At 46.2% G+C, this 24,163-nt stretch overlaps 1 protein-coding gene across 3 annotated transcripts in view; it reads right to left on the bottom strand.

Annotated features, from left to right (window-relative positions):
* CTNND2 (catenin delta 2) overlaps nt 1-24,163 on the bottom strand; it is a 933,243-nt gene that overhangs the window by 7,914 nt on the left and 901,166 nt on the right. For all 3 annotated transcript variants that reach the window (XM_053202070.1, XM_053202078.1, XM_053202077.1), the window contains 3 exons: nt 10,891-11,017; nt 6,619-6,750; nt 622-695 (listed from right to left, as the gene is read on the bottom strand). In XM_053202070.1, the coding sequence (XP_053058045.1) occupies nt 622-695; nt 6,619-6,750; nt 10,891-11,017 (333 nt within the window). The remainder of the gene's footprint in view (nt 1-621; nt 696-6,618; nt 6,751-10,890; nt 11,018-24,163) is intronic.

Below are 24,163 nucleotides of genomic sequence, written 5' to 3'. Positions count from 1 at the left end.
GCTAGCATTCCTCAAACTTGGACACGCACACGCATCACCTAAACGCCTCGAAAAAAGGCAGCTCTGATGCATTTGTTGCACTGGATGGATTAGGGGCAGGGGTCAGACAAGAATCTCTTCTGCCTTTCTGACAAGCTCCCGGGCCGTGCTGAGGCTGCTGGTTCCCCAACTAGACTGAATAGCGAGGCATTCCTCGACGCAGGTTATTTCATTGTCCGTTATTGCACTTGTTGTCTTTATTTTATTGGAAACCATCATGTATAATGAGCTGTATGTGAGAACTGGCTGGGTTACAGGAGCCACCTAATCCCTGTCTAGTAATTACACACTGTGTCCACTTGCGTATTTGAGCCTTTTGGTCGTGGGTCATAGCCGAGAACTTGCTTTCTACCCTGAGCAGGTGGCTGTAGTGAAATCAAAGTTTGTTTTCAAATTTGAGGCTGTTCTGGTGACCGTGGTCACCCCACGTATGGTATGTGAAATGTGAGTGGAGGAAAGACGATTTTCTTTTTTCGGTCCTTTATGTATGTTACGCAGAAGCTAATTTATTATTTTACAATTCCAGGCTCTTTCACATAAGTCGAAGGGGAAAATGAATACAAATGCGGGCATCTCCTTTACCTGGTTATGTTTGATGTCTTCGGTGGGCGCACCATATGAATTCCTATACAAAGTTGAAATTCCAGTGTTTTGAGCTGAAAGTGAGAAGGAAACAAAAAGTATTAGCAAAGAGAGCAAGATTTCAAGTGAGGAATGATGGTTATCAAGGTGAGTTCTTGCCCTGACAAAGCTTGGCTTCTCTGGGACCATCCCAAGGTCCATTGCCAAGGGGAAGAATTCGTTGGCCCTGGACACTTCATTTTACATGCAGATATTAAGAAAGATGAACAGCGATTCTATACAATCCCCACAGCAGGTGGGTTTTTTGCAATAACATTCAGACTGTCCACAGGGTCAGGGCAGGGGCAGCAAACAACGGCTATCTTGCCAGGGTGACTGCCTTCTTCTCTGGTGAGAACTGGAGGGTAATAAAGGTTTGTCTCCCACATCGAAGCATGCAGGAATCTGCATGAGCAGCTTAGGTTTGAGCTGGAGAACGACAGGAATGCAGTTTCTAATTTGGGCTCACAGAGTGCTTCCTCACCATGTAGACAGTTCGTTTCTCAAAGGCCCCAAGGATGGCATCATCTGCCTCTGCCCTGTGCTTCTGGAAGGCTGCAGCTTTGGGACCCAATAGACACAGGGCCAGGAGCCCCTCCCCCTGTCTTGTGAGCGGCCTGTGGTCTAGCCGAAAGGAAGGAAGGTCTCTTCTGGTGGCCAGCAGCTTCCAAAGACACAGGCAGGGTTTGCCCACCTGCTCACTTAGAACCCTCCTAGAACCCTCGGGGCTCATGCCTCGGGCCCAGAGGAAGGCCCCAGGGCACCACTCCCCTCATAGCCCTTAAAAGGTCATGATTTAAGAGAGCTCTGGAAAAAATTATCAAGCGTCACTGGGGTATAAAATACTCTAGAAATAAAGATGTGCTCGCTTCGGCAGCACCTATACTAAAATACTCTAGAAATAAAGAAAAGCGTTTCTTTAGTTTCCTGTGTCTGTGGAATAATAAAATAGGATATGACACACCATAGCTGTTCTCTCACAGGCACAGTTAACTCGAGACACAAGGCCAGTCATACCTATCACCCCACCCATGACTCTTACTAAAAGCACAAAATAGCTGTGCAGTAAAAGTCCTCTCAGGAAATTCAGCTTAGGAAGTGAGAGCTGAGAGCCCATTCTAGATTTTGAAGATCACCCTGGCATATTCTCTGGCTGGGCGTATGACGCTCCTCTCTCTGTACTGTTGCCTAGACCCTTGCTGTCGAATCTTCCTTGACAACCAGCTTCCGCCCTCCCCAACGCTGCTCCTCCATCCTTCCTGTTCCCCAAAGTAGTGCCACCTTGCTTGGCACACTGGATCATGTCACTGCAAGGCTTTGCCAAGGTGATTGTGGCAAAAGCTGCACTATCGGGGCCCTGTCCGATTTTCCACAGTGTCTCCCTCCATTCTTCTCTCGTCAAGGAAGCCCAAGCTATGCTGGCCCTCTTTCCTTGGTCGAGCGCGCAGAGTTTGTTTGTTCAGTTTCCGGGATGTTGTGCTGGCTGATCCCTCTCCCTGGAACTCACTCCTGCCCCATTCCCCCCCACGCCGCCCTCTGGACTGCCTCCCCTTGGTGGTGGTGGTGGTGGGGAGTTTAGTTTAGTCTCCCATCTCAACCCTGTGAAACAACTCTGCCCCCCCCGGCACCCTGTGGCTTCTGAACCTGTTAATTTTCTCCATCACACTCAACACCATGTGGTCCTAGCTTGTGGGTGAGCTTGCTCTGGTGTCTTCCTTGTGTATCACCTCCCTTCACTGCTCCATGAGGCCAGAAATCAGTATCCCCACGTCTGGGACAGTGCTTGAACTCAGTGAATGCTCCTGGAGTGAGCATTATTTGCGGAGTGAACGAATGAATGAGTAACCCTGAGAAAAGAGGCCCTCAGAGCTATGGTTTGCTGATGGAAAATGTCACATCAAGGTGAAATTTTGTTTTTCTGGGACTCAGAACAAAATGCGTTTTTTAATTGGGGGGGATCATGCACTCGTACTTGACTTGCTCCTCCTTCCTGTCATGGTTGTGGCTTCTGGGCTAAAGATGTTCCTACTGGAAGTTCTTTCCTCCTGCTCTTTGGTCCACTTCACCTGTTTATAGGAGGCTGTGTAGCTGAGATTGAACTTGTAGCTTCTGCAGACACATGAAGCAGATGTCTTCATGGATGCTCTGCCCTTGTATGTCTGACCCAAGAGCACACTCATGAGGAAATGCCTTTCTTCTTCTGTATGGGCCCCGATTTCCAACTGAATCAACATATTGAAGATTAGAATGGCTTTAAAAGGGCATAAGAGAGACACTTACAAAAACGGGCTGGACCGTTTGATGTAAAGGCATTTGGGAAGCTCAGATGGGAGGGCAAAATCCCCTGGGTGAATTTTAAAGTCAGGCCATGCAGCTGCTGGGATCACACAGCCCTCCTCTAATGCATGCTTCTGAACACGTAACGTTCCTAGGGAATCATGACCTCAAGAAATAGCTATAACCGTTCTGCATGCCTGAATGAAGAGCTGACATTGGCTTTCTGCAGGCTCCTCGGTGGCAAAAGAACACTAAGGGAGGAGACATTTCAAAAGACTCCATCTCAGCTCGATAATGAATCCAGAAGAGGTGGGTGGGGGGAGGCTGGCACAAAAACCTCGAAGGATCTTCATTTCTAAGGGCTCAGCAGAGGAGATTTTGAGCCCAGGCAAGGGCCTGCTTCACTTTAAGCTGTCCCATGCTGCATTTTGAGCGTGAAACTTCCCATGGTTTTCCCAAGGTGGAGGGAGTGTTCTCTTTGGGGGAAACGGTAGGACATGCTCTGATGTCTTAGAAACAAGGAAGATGGTAGTTCTTCAGATATTTTTCAAGGTACTATACTGTAAGTGTCCCCTGGATATTTGTGAATGAGAAAAGGTATTGCTCTTGATGTGGCGGTCACAAGAGATGTGACCTGCAGGTGAACACTGAAATGATGGGCGCAAGCAAAAGTGCTGTAGAGCAGGGGCTGGCCATTCGTCCTCTCCATTCCTATATGAAAGCTTGGCTCCCACCTGGCTTGGCTGGGGACTCACTCATGCCACTGTGGAAGGTGGTAAGTAAATGCCTCCTCCTTCCACCACCTCCTCCGTCACCACCTCCTCCGTCACCACCTCTTCCGTCACCACCTTCACCATCACCTCTTCCACCTCTTCCATCACCATCACTATCTCTGCCATCGCCATCTCCTGTGTCGTCACCGTCACTGCCTCTGTCATCACCCCCTCCATCGCCAACATCACCGCCTCCACCATCACCTCCTCTACCCTCACCATCTCCTTTGTCACTACCATCACTGCCTCTATCATCACCCCCTCCACCATCACCATCATTGCACCCTCCATCACCGCCTTTTCCATCCTTCCATCATCACCTCCTCCATCACCACCTCCTCCACCTCCACCATTATCACCTCCACCATCACCTCCTCCACCTCCACCTACTGATTACCATCTCCTGTGTTACCACCATCACCGCCTCTATCATCAACACCTCCATCCCACCATCACCACCGTCATTGCCTCCTCCAACACCACCTCTTCCATCACCACCTCCACCGTCACCATCACCGCCTCCACCATCACCACCATATTTCCACTACCATCAACTTCACCTCTACCTCCGTCATCACCTCCACCCCCATCATCACCTCCACTACCATCACTGTAGATAACAGCAACTAACTTTTACATAGAACTTGGCTTAAAGGCAACCATCCTGTATAAACGTATTGTTCAATAAAGACCTCTGCTCTTCTAGGCGTGCTAGATGAGTGATAGCGTATTTCTGAATTGTTTAAAGTACATTAGAGCAAAGATGGTTAAGCCTTTTAAACAGGTTTGAAAAATTACATATACCTCAATACTGGAATTACCAAGCTCCCTGCCATTTTCTAGGAAGATTAAACATCTGGAAACATGTAAGATTTTATTGTTTATTTTACTATGTGTGCAGGGCATGATTATGTACCATTGGAAGTATTTCAACATAAAAACACCCACATTTAAAAGCCTTGTGAGGGGTGCCTGAGTGGCTCAGTTGGTTGAGTGTCTGACTCTTGATTTTGGCTCCGGTCATGAACTCACAGGTCGTGAGGTGGAGCCCTACATCGGGCTCTGAACTGACAGCACGGAGTCTGCTTGGGATTCTTGCTCTCTCCCTCTCCCTCTGCTCTTTCCCTGCTCGTAAGCTCTCTCTTTCTCTCTCAAAATAAATAAATGAACATTAAAAAAAAAGCCTTTTGAATAATTCCACTGGGCAAGAAAGAAAAATTAAACAACAATACAGTTTCACAATTATTCTTGTAATTATAATCTCAATGGGTCATCTCAGACAGCCAGTGATGTGGCCACCTAGGGCAATAAGAACCACAAAACGAATGGGGCAGGTGGATTTGGTGTCACTACTCTGGAGTAATTGGTACAAATAAGACTCTCTGCTGAATGCGTTGGCTCTAGGGACTCAGCATTCAGATTCATAGCTTTCTTTGTTAATGCTCGGCTAGAACTGGGCCAACATTTAAGGGGGGAAAGCAGCACGTAAGAATAAGAAGGTATATCCTGCATAACGAGTTCAGGCATTAGGCTGAGACGTTCCCTGGTAGGGACTGTACGTGGAGGCAGAGTGCTGACCTGCGAGTTTGCATCGGGAGCATCTGTTTACTGTGCTTTTCTTTTTTGCAGTCATGCGCGGTTACCATGGAAAACACTGCCTCTGGGGTAAGTGCACTTACCATTAGAAAGATTTATCTTAAATGGCCTGGGTCTGGAAGACACCTTAATAAATCATCCAATTTGTCTCTTCTGCTTCCCTGCAGGTCTACACCTAAATAATATCTGAGAAACTCACACTTTGGAGATCCTCTTGATAGGAAGTTCTCAATGTCTGTTTAGGATTCTTCCCTTTATACCCCAGTTTTGTGAATGGCCTCATCCGGCCATGTTACTCACAGCCTATTTTCAAGAGGGATCCATTTCTATGTCCACGTGGCAAAAAAAGGGTGTGGAATCCCTGTTAGAGGTCCTGATGGCTCTGGAAGCTCTGCTTTCCAGGCACAACCTCCTCTACGGCAGAACCTCCAAGTCCTGTCTCTTGGAGGAGGGGAAAACCAGCACAGGGAGGAGTGTGTGGAGAGCCTGGAGGGGATGAGGAATGGGAACAGTGACACTGCCCCAAGGAGAGCTGTTCAGAGCAGAAGGGGAGTTAAGGTCAAGGCTGGTCATGAGACAGGCCAAGCAGCACATGCTGGATGGGTGGTGCTGGGCACCAATTTTTGCCTTGATGGGGTCCCAGCTGATGAGAAAGGAAAGGCAATGGGTATGATTGGGGTAGTGAGGGACAAAGAGCAGAAAAGATCAATGCCTCCGAATAGAAAGTGTGATTATTGGTTTTAATGAATCTTCTCAGGAGTTTGTCACGATAAGAGATTGGTTTCATGTCAAGAAGAGAAAATGTCTCCACAGGAGTTCTGAGGGTTTCATTGAAATCTCTTTCTTTACCGCCCCCCCTCCCTTCCCCCTCTTTTCTTATCCACTTTCCCTTCCTTCTGTTGAGAATAGCAAAGCATAGTGCACCCACCATCTTGGGTCCTCTCCACTCTGGATTATGTCAGTCAAGAAGAAAATCTATGGTGACTCCTCTCTCTCATTTGAGGGAATGTTACGAGATGAGCAGATGAGAAGGAAAGGGGTAGGTAAAGAATGAGAATACAATGTGCATAGAGAACCTTTTCTCTTAGTTATTTTCAGGTATAAGTTATTTTCAGGTATAAGAGGCTCAGTTATATTCCTCTGGCTTAATCTCGTCCCCACTTCCTGAGAATCCTTGCTGTCAAGCTCTCAAGTGACCCTCTAGCTGCTAAGTCCTGCTGAGCTGTCAAGCATGGTTTGAAGTCTCCCGGCCTGGCCCTGTCCCGGATCAAGCCACCGGCTCTGAGGAGAATACGCAAGAAGCTGAGCTCACCTGTCATGGTGTCTTTCCTGGAAGTGTGTTCTCCTTTAGTCCCGTGGTAAGTGGCATTGCTCCCAGTGGATTCATAGTCTGTTTTCCTTTCCTTGAGGCTGATCATTTCCCGAGGTGAAGCTGGGGCACTTGCTACATAAAGAAATCAAAAGGAAGACTTTGTGTGTCTCATTCTGCAGCACGGATAGCTTTTCACACCAACAGCTAAGGTCCTGAAGACATGTGACTCAACCTGAAGCAATATGTGTGCGTGGACCTGCTGATTTGTGTTCTTTTGGCTCTTGTCTTACCCCTTCCCCTTGTCCTTGTCATTTGGTGCTTTATAGTTATGGGAGCATGCAGCTTGGGGGCAGGAAATTAAAGGCGATCTCCTGAGGCCATCTTTCTTAAAAGACATCCTGATGGGGACATGACCCACCTAAGGTGCACAGGACAGTTTTCAGATGAGATCAGGCTTGCTTTCTCTGTCTCCTCTCTTCTCTTTTCCTTCCCTACCCCTCCCTCCCTCTCTCCTTCCCTTCCCCTCTTCCTTCTTTTCTTTCTTTCTTCCTTTTTAAAAATCAGGTGTTTCAGAGGCGCTGGTACTGATGCTGAAGAATGTCTGATTAAAATAAATGCGGTTTTACTTAAACGCCACGTGACTCAGAGACTGCCCTAAAGGAAGCCAGAGGAAGCAACTAGGATGTTCTGTGGGGCTGGCGTGACCCAACTTGCACAGATCAGCCTGTGGAGGGGGCTGGGGCAGGGGTGCGCAAAGACATCCTTGATGAATGCCCCGAGCAATCTCCTACCTACGCCTTGCACCCCGGACCCAGGGAGTGAGCCCTGTCATCTCTTTGGGTCTCCATATCTAAAACAATGGGTTGTAATTAAAGGATCCCTCTGGGAAGTCCTCGAGTTTTTAAAGTGCCCTCAGAATAGAGGAGAGACTAACCTTGGAGGTAGGGAAGCAAACAGAAAGAGGTCTAGAAGATAGAATGGATCGGTCGGCAGCAGGTGAACAGCCCTATGGGTGCCGAGATGGGTCGGAAGGAGTGCAGGTCAGAGTGTGTGGGTGGTAGTGAGGCAGCCGCTGTCTGTGCTCCTCAGTGACACCACTTGGCATCTAGAGCTTAGACAATTGCCCCTATCTCAGTAGAGCTCGGGTGTGGTACTCTTCTGTCCCAGATCTGTCCCCAGCCTCCATGCCCAAGGACAGTGCTTCTTAAACTTGTTTCACCTTAAGACTCATCTAGAATCCAGGGATTCCAGGACCCCACCCCAGACCTTCTGAATATGAATTTTCAGGGGGTGGGTCTAGGAGTCCATACTTAACAAGCATACCTGGTAATTATTAAGGCTAGGGGAGCTCTGGGGAACTCTTGATTTTTTTGGATAAAGCCCTCTTTGCCAGTAGTATCCAAGCCCCTTCCAGTCAATCCTCAGTATATCTTTCAGCTTATCATTCACACCCTCTGCAGGATCCCTCACCTCCAGCCCACCGGGCCTGCCTGTTCCCTCAATGTCCTTTTCTTTTCCGTGTCTGAGCCGCTTGGTGCATTTCATCAAGCTTAGTATCTCCTATGGGCAAATCCCTACGCTAGACACTGGGAACAGAAACCTGAATCATGTCACTTTCTGAACTCGAGGAGGTCAGGAAACAGACATGCAAATAAACCGGTGTCAGAGGCAGAGTGCTTAGCAGACATCACAGCCAAAGGCTGAGGAGAGAAACAGACGGGGCCGTTGCCCCCATCCTTTCCCGAGAGGCACCCTGCCTGCTTCTCAAACCTATCCAAACAAAATTGAGGCTCCCTGCTCAGCTCTCAAAACCCTGAGAGGTTCTCAATCCTGGCCTCCCATTAGAACTAAATCCTTGGAATACTTTCAAAAATACTGGTACTTGAGGGGCGCCTGGGTGGCTGGCTCGGTTGGTTACACATCTGACTTCTTGATTTCGGCTCAGGTCATGATCTCAGGGTTCGTGAGACCGAGCCCTACACTGGGCTCTGTGCTGATGGTGTGGAGCCTGCTTGGGATTCTCTCTCTCCCTCTGGCTCTGCCTCTTCCCCGCTCATGTTCTCATTCTCTCTCTCTCTCTCTCTCAAAATAAATAAACTATAAAAATATAGTGATACTTGAACCCCACCCAGAACCTGTTGGATCGGAATCTCTGGATCTCTGGGTGTTAAGTCTATTGGGGAGACAGGGAAGAAAATGGTGTTTGCTCTACATAACGTGGCTGGGCTGTGTGTATCCAGTTCCTGGGTGTTCTCAGAACATCGGCCACTGTGTCTCCCTCACCTCCTCCATCTCTGCCCCTCTCTTATCTTCAGTTCTCTGTTGTCCTCTCCCGGGAAAGTCCTTTCCCTGCCCTTACTCCTTCGTTTCTAGGTCTTCCTGCATAAAGGCTAGCCTTTTATGAGTCACTGCCAGGAAACCACGAAGGGACAATATTTTGGAGCCATTTGACCAAAGTTCTCAATATTAGCACCTAATAGTGTGCAGATGGTGGGTTTATTAAGCTACGTCAAGTGTGTAATTATCTCAAGACCTCACACACTAGTCTGAGTCGCTAGGAAACTAAGATCGTACTCCTGGAAAAATCCAATCACGCCAACAAGTGTTTGCTAGATGTCTTCAATGTGCCTCACGAGGAAATACCGGGTGGCGGCCTAGCTGAATGGCTGGGATAGCGTCTTGATAAGCCACCGCTTCTCCTTCCAGGCATCTTCCAATCCATTATGCCATTTCGCATCTTCCTAACAATGAGGGGCTCTTCACAGTTAGGGCTTTAGAAAGAACCCATCCTCGTGCTTCTCAGACTCACTGGTCTTTATCTTTCTAAGACATATGGAGGTAAGGAGTGCCTGGGTGGCTCAGTCGGTTGAGCATCTGACTTAGGCTCAGGTCATGATCTCAGGGCTCATGGGTTCGAGCTCCGTGTCGGGCTTTCTGCTGTCAGCACAGAGCCCACTTTGGATCCTCTGTCCCCCTCTCTTTCTACCCGATCCCCTCTCTGTCTCTCTCTCTCAAAAAATAAACAAAACATAAAAACAAGGATGTATGGAGGTAGGACATGTAAAAGGCCACCCCTGTGCTTCTGAGGCAGGTGGAAGTTTCTCCAGTTACACGGAGGTTTCTGATTCTCATCTAGTGGGGGACTAAACGTTAGCAGCAGTAACATCACACTAAAAATAGAAGCTTTCATGGGGCTGGGAGAGAGTGATTTATTTTAGTCAAATATTCCCCATTCATGTCTGATTTTCCTCATCATTTTGACAGTAAAGTGCGGTATAAAGTTTTATGGCAAGTGATCTCAAGGGCAGGGAAGTGCCCTTCTACCATGCCCTCCGAGATGCAGGTCTCGTAGCTCCTCACCAGGGCCAGGGCAGCAAAGAGCAAGGAGACACTCTTAAATAAAAGCCTATATAGCTGTGTGTGTGTGTGTGTGTGTGTGTGTGTGTGTGCGCGCGCGCGCGCGTGTACACATATAGATAGGATTATTTATCCATGCTTCCTTCTTACAACAAAAAAACGCAGAAATAAAAAATTCAAACTTACACTGTGAATAAAAACAATAAAGACTATGTCTCTTATATAGTAAATGATGTGCTCATATTTTGCCTTTAATTTTTTCCTTAATCTTGGGCAGTATATAATGTGATTGTAAAAGGGTATAAAGTGTCTTTATAAGTAAATAAGAACAGTTAGTTCAAAATGTAAGCAATAGAAATGTGACAAAACCAGAAAGAAAATTAAACTGAGTGACTTAAAAGTTACGGTTTTGCTTCGTAACAAGACTTTATCATTTATCAGCTGGTTTAAAGGTAATAACAACAGGCTAATCAGATATGGGGTGGTAATGAGACCCTCAATGGGATATTCAAATGTATGTCATTCTAGAGCAAGAAAGAGCATGCCCTTTCTCCACTACTCTGTTATTCCAGTGATAATCAATACAATGTTACTCAAACTATTCCAAGTTGGAAAAAGGTGCATAGAAAACCCTGATTTGCAAACATCTGACAGCTGTCTTTATTCTTGTCACTGACTAAATGCAGGTCTAACACCTGTTAGAGATTTTTTGAAATCTGTTTGAGAGATTTGCTCTGAGTCTGTGTAAACACAACACAAAGTCACCACCGCTATGAAAGAAAACAGACTCATTTGAGACTTCTAGCAAATGTCCAAGTCGGACAGCTCTCCTCCTGTGGGAGTCACCTAAGGGGTGGGAAGGAGGGCTCTGGGGCCAAGGGACAGCAGGCCTGGCTGGCTACAGGCGTCGCTTACCTGAGCGGTTGTTGGGAGACACACGCACAGGGGAGATGGAAGGCGTGCGGGAGGAAGAGTAGGGCCTTTGCCGATCCCTCTCGATGGTTGAGGATGAGGCTACAAAGTGATACTGTGACCATCCGTCCTGCAACAGACAGCACGCTCCCATTAAGTGGGGAAGGTGGAGTGATTCTTCATCACCTGACATTGCGACGTTCCAAACGCTAGATTTTGCAAAGCATTTCTGCAGTCTGTCAAAAGAGATCACTGAGCCCTGCTCGATCGATCATCAAGGTTCACAGAGACAAGTGTGAACAGAGACCCACCTTGCTCCCTCCAGACAACCTGACATGGGGCGGGCCTGCTTTCCTTCCCAAACGTTGAATAAATGGCCAGAAAATTTGAACGAAAACATGATGCTAAAAATGTTAGATGACCCTGAAACTGTCTCATCTTTACCTACCTGCTTCCAGCTCTGTCTGGCCCTCTTTTCAACTGCCTTGAAGTCTTCCAAAAGTATTTACGCTTTTTATCCCCGAGGACCAATCAGTTTGCAATCACAATGCCAAGCAGCATCTTCCCTGCCAGGCGATCCCCCATTTTTTGCTTTCAACCTCCTTGGCCGCCAACGCCCTGGCCCCACCTGCTCAAGGCCTTTAGCGTGACCGTCACTGTGTCTTCACGCCCAGATGGGTATGTTCTCTGGTTTAACCCAGGAACTATATTTTTCACTTTAGAGCATATTCGAAATGTGTCCTACCAATTAAGTCTTCCATTAAGCCTTCAGTTAATATACAAAAATGCACATGTACCATTTTTTCATTATAAAAGCCAAATAAACACATTGCACATCATATTTTGTGAATTTAGAAAGCATAAAGAAGAAAAAAAAATTGCCAGGAGTTCCACCCTCCCTTCACCCCGGCAAGAACTCATGTTCATGTATATCCTCCCAGTGTTTTCTCTTTTGTAATTCAACTTCATTTGCATCGAAGTCATATGTCAAAGGGACCTAAAACTACAACAAAGAAAAGCAGACACCTGCCTCACCCCCACTCCTGCTTCATAGAGGCAACCACTTCAACTCTTTTGGCTTTTTCTGTTTCTGATTATATTTAGATTTTTAAGGGACTCAATGTTCTATAAAGAATCGTTGCAAGCGTAAATAGACGGAAGTTAATGAAGAATAAAATTCATACTCATTTCAGTATTTCTGTCTTTGTTTATCTAATTCTTGTTCCTATTCTGTTTGGCTGGTAGGAAAAAGCCAAGGTGAGAAGTATGCTATTTTAAAAGCTATTATCTAGCGCTTACCTAGCACTACCTTTGCCACGAGGCAAAAGTTTCTCAACAATCTCATAGGCTGGATACTATTATCCCATTTTAGTCAGCCTTAGACAGTTAATGGGACACCTAAGTCAAACACGAAGCAAGTCAAGAAATATTAACACTGAAATGTGGCACACTTGTAAGTATTTGAAGGGAGACATAAAGCAAGGTTAGGGGATCAAGGAGCGTGGAGTGTGGAGATGCTGGTGTGGCTAGTTTATGGGATATGGTTATGGAATGTGTGTTGCTCTGGGACCACTTAGCATTGTAGCAGGGACCTGGAGGATGATAAGGTGCCAGGTACCGAAGACGCAGGCTGGGGCTTCCAAGCCACGGGAAGAATAGACGGGAACGCGAGTGGATGTGGGCTAAGCGCATGTGAGAGCCACCAGAAGTCCCTGTGGCTGAGGAGCGATCAAGAGGCTCCAGAAAGATAAGAAGCCTTCGGAGTGACTAGAACAGTTTGGGGAGAGCAGGGAGACCAAGGAAGAAACTATCCGTTGGACGAGGGAGACACAACCCTGGCTTGGATAGCAGCAGATGATGGGCAATGGGCAGATATGGCATCTGTGTTGGAGGGTTTGCTGATGACCTGGCTGTTGGGTGCAGGCGAGAGGAGTCAAGCTTTACCCCAGTGTTCCTGGTATGAACAACAGGGTACTGGAAGTGCTATTTACTGAGACAAGGAATACTGGGAGAGAAGTAGCTTTAGGTGTTGAAACCAACTGCCATTTGGGACAAGTTGGGTAGAGATGCCTGTTGCACATGAAAGAGAAGATACAGAATAAAGCAGAATCTGGAAATCAGGGTTTCAAGAGCGATTTTAAGGCTGGAGATAAAATTTTGGAGTTGAGCATAGAGATGTTATTTGAAACAAGGAGAATGGATAGAAATGTGAATGCAGATAAAGGAAGAAAACAGGGGACACAGGAATGAGTTCTGGGATACTCTAGTATTTAGAGGGTGTGAGGAGCCTGAGAAGGGACAGAGAGAGCTGGGAGGAGGACCAAGAAGGTATGAGATCAGGCAAGATTAGGAAAGCTCATGGGTAAAGGAGAAGACCAACCGGATGAGAGGCAGGACCAGCAACTGGCCACTGGCCTGGGGAACATGGAAGCCATTATGACTGGGGCAAAAGTACTTTCTTTGGTCAGGTTGGCAAACATCTAACTGGAGTGGGCTCCACAGATAATGAGAATTGATGAAGGGGAAGGGTGAGCCCAGACCACTTTTGACAAAGTTTTATTATTAAGGGGAGTGGAGAAATGGGGCTTGGAGAGACTTGAGTGACAAAGAGGTATTTTCATAGATCACCTGGGAGATACTGAGCATTTCATTCTTTCCTTGGGAGTGACTCAACAGAGAGGAGGAAAGAGCCGGTGATACCACAGAGGAAGCGAGAAGCTGCAGGGAATTTCAGGGAGGAGCGTGGAGAGGATTTGGGAACAATGGGCTCGTGCGCCATGGAATAGGAGGAGGACAGCCAGGTTGTGTGGTCACAGATGCAGCAAGGAGGCTGTAGATTTGGTGGCGGGAGGCTAAGGACATTCTCTCATGTTTTCTTGCATGTTCTCTGGGTGGGGTGAGAAGTGAGGTCATCAGCGGAGTGTGAGGAAGAGATGGAGCTTAGAGAACAAAAGGAAGGAGGGGGACAAAAGAGAGGAAGGAGGGAAGGTGTGTGAAATGGTTCTTAAGGTAAGTGGGGGGCAAGATGACCATGGCCAGGCGGTCTGGAGGCCAGAATGCTGAGAGGCGACTTAAGGCACGTGGCAATGAATTTACAATGAGACCACAGGTTCGCATCGTTCCTTATTTTTCTCCAGCCAAATTCAGCTGCCCTGTGGCAGGTGTGGAGTTGATTGAATTGGATGGGGGTGGTCAGGAAGGCAACCTGGAAGGAGACAGGGAGTGCAAACAGGATGTCATGGAAGCCCATGGAATCTATGCCTGGGACAAAGGAAAGTGTAAATGTTGAGGAGATGGAGAATGAAAACTAGTTGGTGGCTGCAGATCCTAAAAGGGTCACAGGCTGCTGGGGTGAGGGTACTTCACAGATGCTGGTTTTTTCCTTGGGGAGGGGCGTGGCAAATGAAACAGCCACCACTTGAGAGGGCAGCAGGGTGGCGGGTGTGGGGAGCGTGTGTTCAGGGATATCCCAGTGTCAGAGCAAGAAGAAGGGGTGGGCAAAGCATACAGGGGATTTTGCTGATAGCAGACCATGGGCTAAAGGGGCAAAGGGATGGGAAGCAGGTGAAAGGAAGGTGGGTTACTGGGGCAGATTACTGGCTATCCTGAATCTTTAAATGCTAATGGTCCAGTAACAACAGATGGCCCAAGAGTCTTGAGCGATGCAGTTGTGGTGACTGAGGTGATGAGGGGTGGAAGGCATAAATCCTCCTCAGAGAAAGGTGGGAGTGTGGCATGGTAGGTAAGGGGTAGGTGTCAGGGTAGAAGGAGAAAATGTCTCCATGGGAATTTGTGCATTTCCCTTAAATCCTCTGTCAAGTGGTGGCAAGGATAGGGAAGGGGCAGTCTTACAAGAGCACGTGCAGGATGGGAGCTATTTCAAAAGCGTATGCATCCGAAAAAGTGTATTCATGTATGGGAACAATTTGAAAAATTGTTTAAAAAATATATTCCTTTCTTTTGAAGGTAAAGCTCTGTTGACCACAAAAATCCTTGAATATGATCAACAGAGGCAGATCATGTTATGTTTGTTTCACAATTTAGAAGATACACTTTGGGGTTCCACATAGTGGTTCAGGAAATAGCTTTAATCAAAACCTTGGCTTCTTCGGTCATGAAGAAGTCACAATGCTCCACATGTCATTTAAGGTAAATAAAATATTTCCCAATAAGTCTATCAGCTAACATTTTGTATGTTTTAAGACCAAAGGAGGCGCTAGAGAGAAATGTGGCACAGTTCTTGATCTGGTTTGGTTTTACTTGGTGAGACGGCAATGGATTGCTCAACATCTCTTACAACGTCTCTTACAACAAAGCATCTTTTTGCTCAGCAGTTCAGATTCCATGATGCTTAGATGACAACGGGACCATGGAAGTACTTACATCTCAGGAAATACCAGGAAAGCGCATACTGAAACTGCTCACTCAGGAAGAAACTCTTGTAAGGATGCACCAAACAAAAGCTTTCCAATCCCTTGTAAAACCTGATTCTGGGAATGCAAAGGCATGACAGAGATGTGGCCTTGCAGGGAAGCTGTCTGTGGGTGAGGGGATTAGCACACACTTGAGGAGGATGAGGAGGATGTTTAGAGGCTCCGAGAAGGCCACCCTGCTTCTGACACTTCTGCACATAGCTCACGACTTGTATGCATGTGAACACAGAAACTTTGAAGGGAGGTCGGAGGAGGGAGCCTAGGGAACAGGGCAGAGTGGAAACCCAGTTAAGGCTCTTGATTAGAGAAGTTTCCTGAGCCACTGCAGGAGCAAGGAGGGGTGACCTGGTTACAGCTCATGTCCACCTTCTCTCTCATTCACTGATCCAGAGCGAAGGTGCCGTGACTAAAACATGGAACTCTCACATTGCTACATGCAACCATGCCTAGAAGGGACCCCACAGTTTTAACTCTGATGGTAGGAACTTCCCAATGTCATGGAAAACAGTGTATCAGATGCTAGAGATGACGGTACAGATCAATCAGTAAGTTCTGTGGAATGATTAATTACCTTGAGAAGAAATCTCATGACCCTCCAGATCTTTTAGTGTATGGTTTTTTTTTTGAAATTGCAAAATCGAACATTTTTTTCTGAAAAAATTTTTTTTTTTTTTTTGCTTTCCAAAGAAGGGACATGAAGACATATTTTCTTTGGGAAGTTATTGCTAAGCTGACATTCCTTTTATCCAAATAGCCATGTGTGTATTTGTTATCTAGCCAGCTTGCAATCAATTCATTATTCATTTACTTCCCAGGGCCACTCAGGAAGGCTTGAAGTGGTTTACATAAACACACACAACTTGGGCACATGTCTTTCACATCACTTGCCTCTTAGATTACTATTTTTTCTTCTTAACATTTTAACTCCCTGTAGACCAGATGCTTTTTCCTGAATTTTAGTCTACCAGGTGCTCGACCACAGTCCCCATTCACATCACCCCTTTGCCTTCTAGGTGTTCGATAAGAAACCTCAAGGAAGAAAAACAGAATGAAGGACAGCCACAGCAAACAGGAAAGGGCCGTTAATCCTTAATATTGACGATAAAGGACTCTTTCAACGTCTGTCTTTCGCCTCCAGGAGAATGACCGAGAAGTTGTGCCCTTCAGCTCAAGACCCAGCCAAGCTGTCAAAAAGGTGATATGATATCTGTGCCTCAAATTGGTTTTTATTTTTAACACATTAAACTTAAAACTAGAGGTTGTTCAATTGTTCCAAGTAGATAGAGATAGAAACCTGAAAGAGGAGTTCAAAGTCATTGAACTTTAAATTGCCGCCAGGAATAATCTGATTTTCTTTATCTTCTCCTTTTACTGTCCTTCTACCAATTTCAGTCTCTGTGTTAAAGTTCCCAGCCTGTTTCTTTATGAAACTGTATTATTCCCCAAGGCTACTATCACCCGTATCGGTACTTTCAATGGTTCAGAGCTCGTGAGAATCCGGGCAACGTTCTTCTTCATGGGCTCGAAACTGGTCTTCACCATATGTGCATCTGGTGGTCACTCTGTTTAGTTCTTACGCATCTTCCCCTTAAGTACTTGGAGGTCTCCAATGTATAGGAATATTAAGTTTAGGACCATCTTGTAGATACCTCCAAGAAGACTATCTGATGGGAGAGACTTCCACTAACAGATTTCAGATGAAGGGACAAAGTGGCTTCCAGATTGGTCTGCATGAGGGTAGTGTAACACACACCTGCTCCCATTTTCTTACTCTGGAAAGTGTGCAGCAGAGGTCAGCACCTGAATCTGTTAGGTCTGTGCACAAAGGCTAGCTAGAGCTCTTTGTCAAGGCTGAAAACTGCTTTTACCTGGGGCCTCTCTGTCACCCGAGAGCTGAAATGAGAAGGTCGCCAGGAATCAGCCCTTCTCCCCTGGTCTACGTGAGTATCACAATTCCTGGTAATGTCTGCCTCCATTTCTTTTCCATAAACTAAGGGCAAAAATACTCAATCAGCTTGGGGAGGTTTCAAAATAGTAATGCCTGGGTCTCAGGCCCTGAGATTCCCATTTAAATTGTTCTGAGTAGGGCCCAGGCATTGGTATTTTCAAAAGCCCCCTGGGTGATGTAGGGACAGTGACCTGCTGGTTTGAAGTTTCTGTGCACAGGCCGTGGTGACTAATAGGGATTCAGAATACGTTTTCAAGTGTTGAATCCTAGGAGGCCCTGAATGTCTGACTTCCCTGGGGAATGTCAGAAAAGGCCTTCTCAAGGTTGACGTCTACAGGAACAAAAATAGGTCCCAACCTCAGAGCCGAGAGGTGCCACACACACACACACGGCACCCCAATCACACCCGATTACCCAGCACCCACCGGCCATGTGATTCAATTTCGCATGTCTGCACCTCGGATCAGGCAGTTCCACAACCTGGCACAGCCCCTTCCCTACCTCTTCCTGACAGATCTTATGTATCCTGCACACTTTGGTGCGAGGTAAAGAGGAGGCAGGCAGTACCTGTTCATTAAATCACTATTGCTAAATGGATTATGCCTCCCAGATTTGGTGGGGGGGCCTTTAGCATTGCTATTCTAGATTTTTTGCTTCGCTATGAACAAACTACTTTGCGATCCTGCTACGGACCGCCGCGGTCCCGTCTCCCCAGCTGCGAGGTAGGGTCGGGCCTCGCTTATTTCTGAAGCCCAGGTCCCTGGGCATAGTACCTGCAACACAGAGAAGCTTAAGAAATAGTAGTTGGACCCAGTGATTTAAGAGGACTGCACTGATTATTGTAAAACAAAATGATAATCAATATCATAGGCTTTATAGCCAGCCTCTATAGTTCTTATACTCCATTGTCCTGTAACAAATGAAGGTCATCAGATCTTTATGATGTTTTTATTCTAGCTTAGGGCAACCTCATCAGTATCATCTTCTACCGTCGGTATAGCTGTCTTTTACGACATGCTTACCACTGGGCTGAAGGCTGTGTTAGTTTATTTAGGTAAAATGGCACTTAAAAAAAAAAAAAAAGGCCTACGGCTTGCCTGCTCCATTTTAGATGGTCATTTCTTCCTCAGCTGCCACTGTTTCAGTGTGAGGTATATAAAACAGCCTCCTCTTTAACCGTCTTGTAGATAATTTGAGGCACCATTATACCTGCCACATCTGGCCCCAGATGGGCGCTGATTCCATGCGTGGCTCTCAGAGCACGTACTGAGCCCACCCCCATCTCTGCCGCTTCCTGCAGCACAGAAAACATCAGCACCTGTCCACGGCACAGACACTCAGTTCTCTGCAAACACAAATGCTCAGGAGAGCCAGGAAGGAAGGGGAGAAGGGAGGACGTGTCATGTTTTCTGTTAGCTTTGCTCCAATTTCCTTTAAGGTTGGGTCCAGAAGCCCATACCCATTCCCGGACCGTGCTTCCCCAGACTGAGGGGATGGTTTTTGAATGGGTCTCCTGTGGGGACATTCCTGGGCGGGGAACACTGGTGCCCAGCGTCACTGCCCTGGAAAGTGGGATGCAGGGCACTCCGACAGGAGCTGTGGAGAGCAGTTTGGTAAGATGGAGTGAAGCTGAACCATGGGGGAGTGTTTGAAGATTTATCCCCCGACCCCCCAACTTCTAGGAAACATCCTGTCACCCAGTTGAGCCCCCAACCCCCTGGCCTCCATGCTGAATCACAGAAATGATGCAGAAGGACAGAAAGACACTGTTAGATGGAGGGGGAGGAAAAGGATGAGGGAGAGAGGTTACCCCACGTATATACTACAGAGTTTAAACAGATGGTGGAGGGGTAAATATCTCAGGGGCTGTTGAGAGGATCTGGTGATTAGAGAGAGAAAAAGGCCTGGGGTGCCTGGGTGGCCCAGTTGGTTAAGCATCCGACTTCGGCTCGGGTCATGATCTCATGGTTCGTGAGTTCGAGCCCTGTGTCTGGCTCTGCACTGACAGCTCAGAGCCTGGAGCCTGTTTCGGGTTCTGTGTCTCCCTCTCTCTCTCTCTCCCTGCCCCTCCCCTGCTCACACTCTGCCTGTCAGAAATGAATAAACTTTCAAAAAAATTAAAAAAAAAGAGAGAGCAAAAGTGGTTAGATACCAAATCCTCAGTTACATAGCTCAGGAGATGCGATTAAAGGAAATGGAATTTCACATGAATTCCCTAGAGGTCTCTGACCTCTGGAAGAAGGAACCCTTTGGAAACTAGACAGCAACAGGTGGAGGATGATGGAGTGAGTGAACACCCATCGAATGGGAAGTTAAATGGCGATGTTCCCATTGACAGCTCCATTTTCAAGGTGATGTTTGGAAGTCTTCTCTTCTATACTTAGAATTTAGATTTCATAAATCTTTTCTAATGCTAAGTGACATCTCTGACTTGGACAAAAGCTCCAATCAACAATTAACCTGAAAATGGAGAACAGTTGTTATTTCCACTGAGATAGATGGCAGTGGGAACCCAAGATACATACTAGGACACTGTTAGCCCATCTACGGTCATTGGCGTTTTTCCTCCCTTTTGAAAACAGCTCTGGAACGTCCTTAATCTGATGAGATTTTCTTGGCCTCTAAACAAGGATTTCTCAGTAGGCACACACAGACTATTTGATTCTGAAGTAACAAATACAAGTTTTTTGCGTTAGCTGTCCTTGAAGGCTCTCAGTCCATAAAGCTTGTCAATTCTAATTTGCTTTGAGTGACCTGAGATAGAAAGGAAGTGTGGTAGAAACCCTTTGGGCTTTTAGCAACCCAAGCGCAGTCGCTCATTCAAACTGGAATGCTTACAGCTTGTTTCTTGCATGCACTAACAGGACTTCTTCATCAGGAACCTATTTTTCAGATGAAAGTCAAAACATGAATTGTTGACATCCTTTGAAAAGGCAACCAGCTAAGATATTATGGCTCACTGAGGAAAAACTTGATTGCTCAACATTGTGCCAGTTTTCCAGTCATTTTTAAGTGGAATAAACCCATTAATGTAATCACATGAAGCAGAGAGAGAAGAGGTTCCAAATTAGTGGTAGTTATGCAAACGTACTTCTTATTTCAATGAAAGGTATTTTGTAGAAAAAAAGGGAAGTAGGGTATTCCGGCGGGCGTGATTGAAGCCCAGGCCAGAGTCTGCATGTCAATGAAATCTCAGCCTCCCTTTGCTGTAATAAAACAAGCTCCCATCTCTTTTTAAGGTAAAGTGTTTGTTAAAGATTCATTAAAACTAATTCCATCAACAATTCGACAACAAAACCTAGTAGAGTTAAATATTTAAACTAAATCTTAGGGGCCAAAAGGGAGTATTTGCAGTTTAATACAGAAATAAATACCACCTGACATACCAGTTGTTTTCATTAGTTTGTTTCAGCTCTGGTGCTTCTAATGGAATTTAATTAAATTGATTTGGCTACTTAAAGGTACAGTAAACACGGAGAAGCTTCTTCTATAGTACAGATTTCCCCCTCTATCCAAAAGTTCACTTGACGCCATTTTTTCCCTTATGAAGGACTTACCTTAGAACCTGTTTTCACTAAATGGAAGAAATCCACAGAGGATTTCTGCTTTTATGAAATGGAAATTGCTGCTTCACTTTACACGATTTCAGTTTACAAAAGGTTTTATAGGAGCACTCTACTTCTGGATAGTGGGGGAAACCCGTACCATCTTTTTTTTCAAAGCAAATACCAACTAAATCTATTTCAGGAATTCAATTTACTGCCATGGGTCTAATTCTGAAGAATCAAGATGACTGAGAAGACTCAACAGGCTGGAAAGAAATTTATAGAAGTTGGTCAAAGAAAGCGTGCCATTGTTAACGACCAGTAGTTAACTGGTACCAACAGAATGCAGGAAAAACGCTCAGAAAATTGAAATAAGACCAGTTCAGTTCTTTTGTTTCCCTGGTGTCCCTTCTGAGGCCTTAAAACAAAGACCTGAGGTGGATGATCTTTAACAATGCCCTCTGCGTTCCAGTTCGTGCTGCAAAATTAAATTCGGGGTGAACTGAAGAAAGTGCAGTGTTTGACAAATTCAAATGTCTCATTTCTAGTGCGCCCCATTCTGACATCTGAAAAGTCAAGTCTTTTACATCTGTACTCATCAGTGATCAGCAAGTTCAAAGCTCAGTCCGGGTCCCAACCTTGATGTCTTCCCATCCCCCCCCCCACTGAAACGTGCTGCAGACCGTGGACATGGAAGCAGGGTCACTGAACGCATCCTCTGCTAAGCTTCAGCTCTGGAGTGGGGACATTGCTGGGTTTATTTAATAAACATTAATAAGTGCCTGGCACTGTTCTGGGCACAGGGGCTAGAACAGAGGGAGGTAGCAATGGCTCCTGAGGGGGAGATAGAGGGGAGATGGACATTTAAGACATGATCACATCACATTACTTTTCTGGTAAGAGCCATGAAGAAAAAGTACAAGTAATTATAAGGGTTCTTTACTAGCCTTGGAGGGTTGGAGAGAGGGAGATTTCCTTGAGGAAGTGACCATTAAAATGAGATGGAAATAGATAGGCTTGGTGGGAGAGGAGAAAAGGCATGTTTTGCTGAGGAATGAACCTATGCCCATGCAGTGCAAAAGCCCTGAAGTGGGCACAGCTTTGTGCCTGTAAGGAAGAGCACAGACAGGAGCTAGGAGGCCAGAGTAGCTGCAAGTGACTGAGAAGAGGTAGAGGGAGGTGAGCTTGGAGAGACGAGTAAGGCTTTCTCTTGAGAGATACTGGAAGCTACTGATGAGTTTTAAATCAGGACACTGACAAGGCTAGAACTGGATTTATAAAAGTGTATTCTGAATGCTTAACGGACAACAGGCTGAAGATGGTAAAGTAGATTCCACAAAACCAATCAGGCAGCAACTGGACCAGGACTAGCGGTCCACCATGATGGTGATGGAGGTAATGATGGGAGAGGTAGCTGGACTTGAGAGATATTTAGAAAATAGACCCTGTAGGGCTTGGTGGAAAGTACAGTGGAGATAAGGAAGAAAGAGGTACCCTGAGATAACTCCCGGACTTCTGAAAAGAACCACCAAGTGGGTGCTCTTTACTGAGATGGGCGACAATGGAAGAACAGATTTGGGGGAGATATGGAGAGTGGCTTGTTGGATGTGTGGACTATTCGAGCCTGTGATCTACTGAAGTCGAGATGTCACATGGTCATTGTGTATATAGGCTTGAGTTTAGGAGTGAAGACCATGTAGAGAAATAAATGTAGATGCCATTGGCATTCAAATGTATTTTTAACACAAGGGAGCAGATGAGCTCATCTATAATGGAAGGAATAGGGAGAAAAGCAAAGATGCCTCAGGGAAGACCAGGGGCCCGCACAAAAGACTGAGTGGGAGTGCCTTGGGAGGTCAGAGAAAAACCAGGCAGGAAGGAGTGGGGGCAGAGAAGCCCAGAGGAGATCATGCAAGGGAGGAGGAGATGGTCAGGACTGCTAATCGCTCATCCAAATCCATTTCCTTTTGTTCCTGGACACACACCAAACCCCCATGTTCCAGCTTGCCTTGCAGCTTCCTATGGCTCTGTGATGGGGATCTAGCCCATTGAGGGTGGAGGGATGGGGATGTGCCATTGCTAGTATGGTGGCAGGTCTTACAGCCTTACACACGGTAGGACTCTGGGCTCCGGGCTCCTGAACGTCCACAAAGAGAAGAGCTGATCTGCCCACGTGAACACCTGTCCAGAATGGTTGCAGGAACAGGAAAATAAACTTCTATCAAGTTGTATCATTGGATGTTTAGGTTTGCTTGGCTCAGCTGGAAGCCTTCCCTGATGAACATGGACAGTGGAACTGGTTGAACACTGTGATCAGGAGCAATTTCAAGAGAGGCATGAGGACAGACATCATGTCAGATTTTGGGGGTGAGAGCCTAACACAGAAAGTGAGAAAGCAGGCACGATACATGAACTCCAAACCTTCTAGAAACGTGACTGTGAGGGTGGGAAATGTGAGGACAGGAAGCAATAAGGCAGAAGATGGAGGAGGATGGGCAGGAGAGGACATTTCTTGTTTTTAAGACAGAAGTACAGACAGAATGTGTCCCCACAGAGGAGGAATGATGATTGGGAGAGGCGGAAGAAACAAGAGGAAAATCAACAGAGTAAGGTTCTCACTCAAAGAAGATGTAATAGGAAGCATGGATATTAAGTAAGAAAAACATATTTTGGAATAGGACTCAAGAAAGAGAAGCATAAAATAAAGCAAGCAAGAAATCACGGCTGAAGTGCCATGGTGTATTTGGAAAAGTTAATCCAATAGGTAGATATTTACTTCTGTATTTCCACTACGTACAACAGAGCTTGGGCTAGAGTAGGGACTCAATAAACATGTGTTGGATGAATGAATGAAGTAACTAGGGATGGCCATTTGCTAATAGGATTATGACGATGGCTCCAAGAGAATCACATGTCGTTAAACAAGAAGGGAGAGATGATGGGGGCGTTACAGTACAGACTGGTGCCGAGAAAAAAGCAATTGATGTGTATTTTATATTTTTGATGTTGCCTATTTCAGCTTCATCACAGGGGGCTGCTGACAGCCTGTCAGGGCCACCGTGCTACAACAGAACACGGAGCAACAACAGGAAATGTCTGAGGTGTATCCACACCCCACGACCTCCGCACTTCTTCCCTGGGGTGCAGCCAATATACCTTGCACTGCTCAAGTGACAAGAAGTGTCTGAAAAGTTACTGTCCTTCCTCATTCCTCACTGAACTGGTCTCTCTGCATGGACCAAGGATTCACGGACACGAGACAGTCTTCATAATTGAAGCCAACTGGAAATTATTGTAGGAGGATTTTCAATTTAATGAAAGCACTGGGGGATCTTCTGAAGAATGTGGTT

Source organism: Acinonyx jubatus, chromosome A1 (assembly GCF_027475565.1).
Source record: "Acinonyx jubatus isolate Ajub_Pintada_27869175 chromosome A1, VMU_Ajub_asm_v1.0, whole genome shotgun sequence".
Taxonomy (NCBI): Eukaryota; Metazoa; Chordata; class Mammalia; order Carnivora; family Felidae; genus Acinonyx; species Acinonyx jubatus.
Note: the sequence above shows the minus strand (reverse complement) of the source record. Positions and strands in the feature narration are given on the sequence as shown.